At 40.6% G+C, this 6,068-nt stretch overlaps 1 protein-coding gene across 1 annotated transcript; it reads right to left on the reverse strand.

The window, feature by feature from the left end:
* Positions 1–2,786: 2,786 nt before the first annotated feature.
* Positions 2,787–5,840, reverse strand: IZUMO3 (IZUMO family member 3). Its single transcript, XM_005883051.1, has 6 exons — positions 5,609–5,840; positions 5,398–5,472; positions 5,160–5,249; positions 4,441–4,521; positions 3,246–3,336; positions 2,787–2,925 (listed from the first exon to the last, which is right to left on the reverse strand). Exons 1-6 carry the CDS (start codon positions 5,838–5,840, stop codon positions 2,787–2,789), a joined length of 708 nt encoding a protein of 235 aa, XP_005883113.1.
* Between the last annotated feature and the right edge of the window lie 228 nt (positions 5,841–6,068).

A 6,068-nucleotide genomic window follows, 5' to 3' on the forward strand; every position in this document is an offset into this window, starting at 1 on the left:
AAGACTGGGAAAGGTAGTCTAGCCATGTATCCAGGAGGAATGGGAATTTAGTTAGGAGAAAACTAGCTACCTTCTGCCAAGCCAACTACATTGATAATTTTTATCAATGCTCCATCTGTATTAGAAAGAAGAAAATGTATGTATTTTACATGGGCACAGGGTTAAATACAAGTAATATTAATAGTTTGAGGTTGTTTATTGTGTTATAAAAATCTCTAATTGTATTAACATTTCTTTTTCTTTAGCTTTATAAGATTCTAAGACATGTATACTAAACTTTCCCATGATGACTGTGGAAGTTGTGTCAATATTTTTTTGTTGTTTCTTTATATCAAGGTTATGTTGTTAGGTTCATACAATTTATTGTTCCTATATATTCTGGTCTATTTATTACTTTTATTATTATCTAGATTTTGTAGAGTGGAATGAGATTGGAGTAGGAAAGCAGTGGGGAGGAGAGGATAAATTGATAGGATAAGAAATTTAAAAGCTTGCACTCAAGTAAATGAAGAGACACAAAAACACTCAAATCCTAACAGATATGTTATCCCATTTATATAATTACTTATAATCTCTATATATAAGAGCCTAATATGCTAAGTGTCCGACCATTCAACTGTTTGACTAGTCGATATGATGTGCACTGACCACCAGGGGACAGATGCTCTGACCGGTAGGTTAGCTTGCTGCTGGGGTCCAGCTGATTGGTATTGGGCGAGACAGGCTGGACATTCCCTAGAGCCCTCCCACGGTTCCTTCCCAGCCTCGATCATGCACTGGTGGAGTCCCTTGGCCTGGTCTGCACCCTCTCGCAATCTGGGACCCCCCAGGGGATGTCAGAGAGCCGGTTTTGGCCCAATCTCCACAGGCCAGGCTGAGGGACCCCACCGGTGCATGAATCCGTGCACCAGGCCTCTAGTCCTATATAATAAAGAGCTAATATGCTAATTAGACTGAACAGCAGAACAACTGTCTGGATGACCTTCCCGATGACCGTCCAGATGAACTTCCAGAGGAAGCCGGGGCTGTGAGGGCCAAGCCCCTTGCCCAAATGTTGTGCATCGGACCTCTAGGGAAAAATAAAACAATATACAGACAATAATTTAATTAATACTATGAATGAAGTAAATATGTCTGAAGATTTTTTGGTGAGGTGAGTTTTAAATCCTGGGGAAATGGTAGATGCCAACAACACTCTTTTTGGGAATTTTTAACATGAAGTTCAAATTTAGCAACTGAAAGGTGTCAGTGTTCAGGTCCTTCCTCCCAGTTTCATTCCCAGTCATTCCATATTTCAGTAGTATAGCAGCAATTACAATCAAGCCCTCCGAGCTCTAGAGGGGTAAACAATTTGCAAACAATTCTACTCACCTATAAAGCAGGACTCCTAAAACTATTCCCCTGCTGCTACACTGTGGTGTTTTTTTTTCTGAAATAAGCTTTCAGAAAAAAAAAAACACACAAAATTGAGTGGAAAGTTCCTATGTTTTAGACTTAGCCGAGCTTCAGTTTTATTCTAGGCTTTGCCACTACTATCTGTAATCAAGAATATTTTATGACAATAAACCCATATTTATTCTCTCTCCATTTATCCAGTTACTGGAGGCCCAATGCATGAAAATTCATGCAAGAGTAGGCCTTCCTTCCCCCGGCTGCCAGCACCAGCTTCCCTCTGGCACCTGGGACTTGGGCTTCCCTCACAGCCCTGGTTTTGCCCGGAAGGTTGTCTGGAAGGACATCCAGTCTAATTAGCATATTATACTTTTATTATTATAAATTGTATCCATGACTATAGCTGTCAGTACCTATCTTATGGTTTGCATAAGCAAAGGTCAGCCACCAGAGGAGTTTGTCATAGCCTAGATTAGTAGCTGTGTGACCTTGAGTTAGATATTTCCTCTAGCCCTGGTTTTGCCCGGAAGGTCGTCTGGAAGGACATCCAGTCTAATTAGCATATTATTCTTTTATTATTATAAATTGTATCCATGACTATAGCTGTCAGTACCTATCATATGGTTTGCATAAGCAAAGGTCAGCCACCAGAGGAGTTTGTCATAGCCTAGATTAGTAGCTGTGTGACCTTGAGTTAGATATTTCCTCTTTCCTCATCTCTAACATGGAGATAATAACATTACTCACAAGATTATTGCAAAAATTCAATTAGATGATAGATGTAAAGCACTAATTAATGTACTATACACAAAAAAGTGTTTAATAGAAACAACTACAGCAATCAGAAATTAATATGAAATTCAGTCATGGAGCATAGAGTTAGGGGGAAAGGACTCATTAAACCTCAACTACTCAGATCTTATATTTTGGACATCATGGTGTGTGCATATGATATCATGTTGAAGATTAAATGTTATGTATTATCAAAGAAAACTGTCACATTAAGTCTAATAGAGACAGTTTTAAAAATAGTGACAAAACCAAAAGATAGAAATAAAAGCAGCTTAGAAATGGAAATTTATTCTACTTACAGCAATTAATGAGAGTTACCAACCATGCATTTTTTATTAAAGCTTACAGAATATCACTTTTTTAAGTGTGCATTGCAACATGGCAGCATTACTTTCTGTACAACTCTGGGTAGAGCATTTGCCCTCTCATTGATTCCATTGCCTCAGGACATGAGTAAGGATCTTTACTAGAAAAACTCTTAAGTTCTATTTCAGTTTTAAAATGCTGTGATTTTAGGACCACAAAAGAACTTAATTCCCAGTTTTCTACGTTGAGTAACACTTTAGAGAATCATGAAAGATCTCCTGTCTATGGTTTTCTATTTATTTTCTGATTCCAAAATCTTGCTTGTTCTTCTTATCTGTCCTCCCCATTAATTCTTCAAGTTTTTTCTCCACGTAATTCTCTAATGACTTTCGTATTGCCTTCATTTTCCTCTGATGAGTGACACAAACATGGAGTCTAGAGTAGAGAAACAAGATAATTCCAATTGCAGTATCAGTAGCCCAACCCTCTAAAAACAGTTATACAAATTGTTTTTTTTCTTCCCTTTCTAGATAACTCTCCAAAGGTTTTCCTCATACTTCATTGTACCTCCTCCGTTTCCCCTATTTCTACTTTTATCCCCATCAGTCTTCCCTTCACTTCCTTCCTGTCAGTATCATATCCAAAAGTTTGAAGTGATTTCTTTCCCCTTCTTTCCATTGGAAGGAGGGGGAAGATTGGGCAGTCTCTTTGCTAAAGGAATGCTTAACCCAGTGTTTGGAGGGAGGAAAACTCACAGTAACAAAGCACTTCCCAATATGACAGCTTCTGTTATCAAAATCAAAAATAGCCCAATTTCTCGATTCTCATGCTTCCTTGAATCCTCTTCTGGAAGGGGTGTAAAAAAAAGTGAGTTGATTAGCCATAGAATGTATATGGATAACCCATAGACACAGACAGCAGTGTGGTGCTGGCCAGAAGGAAGAGGGGTTGGAGGAGGGTGGAGGGGGTAGGCAAAGGAGGGTGGTAAATGGAGGTATCTGTAACAATGTATGCTGGGCTGACCAGCAGCCCCATGAGCAGATTACTCCGACACAGTTTCATTGTGGGGAGAGGGCTAAGGGACCGCCTGGCTGAAGAAGCCAAAGCAGATTACTCCGACACAGTTTCATTGTGGGGGAGAGGGCTAAGGGACCGCCGGGCTGAAGAAGCCAGGCAGCGTGGATTGCCTGCCTCCTTAGGCTTTTATTGGAATTTTTATTATCTTTAGATACAATCAGTAGGATGAGTAATCTTGGGAGGACACATGTATTTACATTGTCCTCTAGGTAAGGGCATCCAGGGATTAAGCATAAGGATTTCAGTAAACACCTGGGGGTCTGCACATGCACAGACTTGTTTGGAAAGGTCAAGGAATAATTAGGGGCACTGCCTTTGACACTTCCCTAAGTCTCCCCTAAGTCAGAATTCCGATAAACAGGGCAGGCGGCCTTCCACACACTTCCCTTTTATCAGAATGTCCTCACAACTTTCCAACCAAGTCTCTTGTGCTCCCCAACAAATGTAAACAATAAAAATAAAATAAAGTGAGTTTTGGAGAAGAAAAATAGTAACTTGAGAACTTTATGCATAATAGAAGATTCTTTTCAACCTCAAACTGTGCTCTGTTCACCATTTCAATCACAGTTTTCTGATTCCTGTGATCTTTTTTATTATTAGACCCTTAGGTTCTAGGAAACTTTGTTCTTTCTGTGTTAGCTAATTTCTCAACCTTTAGTCCAGACATTGTATTTCTCAGTCCTTAAGTCGGTCCAGTGCCCGTAGTTCATGCTGATATACAAATTTTGTTCAATATTTTGGCTTTTACTGTATTTGTAACATTAGCATGAACTGCATAGTAGGTGCTCAACAAATATTTGTTGAATAAATCACTGAATGGCTCATTACCTTGATCACTGACCCCTCAAAATGCCACACCACAATCTGTGTTACCTCCACAATACTCTCCTTTGAAGCAGTGGGTGGTGATCTGATGACAGCTCCAACAATCCAGGATAGGACCTTCATTCAGGACTGAAGAGAAGTAAGACAATTGGAGGGGAGAATGGCATGGAGTTTCCTTAGCTCAGACATCTGTGAATTCCTTCTTCCCCTAGCAAACAAGTTTCTGATGGGTCAAACCTCCCATAATTTAATTCAGATCTCAGGTGAAGAAGTAGGAAAATGATGCCTTAACTACACAGGTGCTATGGTTTGTAAACTATATTTTAGGAGGCCTCTGAGCCCCTCCAAACTCTGTGAGGGATCAAAGATTTCATAAGCTAGATTTTGTTGTCAGATATCATTGACTTTCCTTCTTGGAACCACAACTCTGGGACCTGGGATCTCAGTGGGACAAGTAGGAGAGATCAGATCATAGAGAGCAAAGGAGATGGGAAATGATGAGCTAACCTCAAGGCATCACATGTACTATACTCACCACAATCTTCAGAACAAGCTAAAAGAGAATCAGAAAGTTCTAATGAGCTTAGAACAACTTGGAGTTCTTCATATTTATACCCAAGTAGTTTTTGTCTGCTTATCCATTCAGCTCCAGCCTCCCTCTAACCATTCTAAATCTCTCTCATGTCAAACTACATTTCTTCTCTCACCCTTCATTTCCTATTGCTCTCTCATAATGTCAGTGTTGTTAGGTAGACATATTTTATTACCAGCTTCAGAGAAGTGCTTTAATACTTCTTTCAGTTTGGATTCCAGGTTTTGGCGAACATCAAGAAGCTTGCCTTGAAGAATAAAGACACCTAAGAGCGGGTGGAAGGAACATCAGAAAATAAGGGTGGCCCTTCCCTTCAGGATTGAGTCTGGATTGTTTTGCCTTGTTGTCCCAAGGGAACTCTTCTCATATTTGCTTGGGCAACACAGTCTTTTAACAGTGAAACAGTACCTCACCTTTCCATGTTTTATTGCTCACTTTATAAAGTTCATTCTTCAGCCATGTTCTCAAATAGACAACCCTTTGGACAGCTAGAAAAGAAAGGCAAACATACATGTGGGGGAAGAATTATATCTGTGGAGGATATTAGGTGGACCCAGGTGTTCTCTTCCCTGCCTCCCTTCTCCCTTTAACCCTCACACTCTTAGGGTCTCAAGCTTCCCTCACCCAACACCCGAAGCATCTTGTTCCCGTGGGAGACCTTGAAGCTTAAATTGGTCATCGCTTTAATCTGCCTGTCAAGCAGTTCAGTTCGGCCTGGGACTTCTGAGGGTACCAACTTTGCCAACAATGATTTAATATCCTTTATAAATCTGGGGTCACATTCCAAACAGCCTCTGACTCCAAGGAAGGCTGCCAGGGGCAGAGGCAGGAGCAGGAACAGCCAAAGCTCTCCCATTTCCTTGCCACAACCGCTCTTGCCCCAACAGCAGGTTGTCCTGGCAACCAGTTCACCTAGTTCCCTTTCCTTCAAAAATCCAGGAATAAGAGCCTTGTCCTGGAGAGTTTGACTCCACCCTTCCTTCCATTTTTCATCCCAATTGTAAGCAATTTAATTTCTCTCTGAATGTTCAGCTGTTTTCTGACTTTTATCCTTCATTCCTGAGAGAGGGAACTGCCAGCTGGG

Source organism: Myotis brandtii, unplaced genomic scaffold, assembly GCF_000412655.1.
Source record: "Myotis brandtii unplaced genomic scaffold, ASM41265v1 scaffold756, whole genome shotgun sequence".
NCBI lineage: Eukaryota > Metazoa > Chordata > Mammalia > Chiroptera > Vespertilionidae > Myotis > Myotis brandtii.

Coding starts and splice junctions, on each gene's coding strand:
- IZUMO3 (XM_005883051.1), bottom strand. CDS start 5,840: ATGGGAGAGCTTTGGCTGTTCCTGCTCCTGCCTCTGCCCCTGGCAGCC. Junction 4,522..5,159: donor AAAGCACTTCTCTGAAGCTG/GTAATAAAATAT, acceptor ACTTCTCTTCAG/TCCTGAATGAAGGTCCTATC. Junction 2,926..3,245: donor TTGGGAAGTGCTTTGTTACT/GTGAGTTTTCCT, acceptor TCTCTACTCTAG/ACTCCATGTTTGTGTCACTC.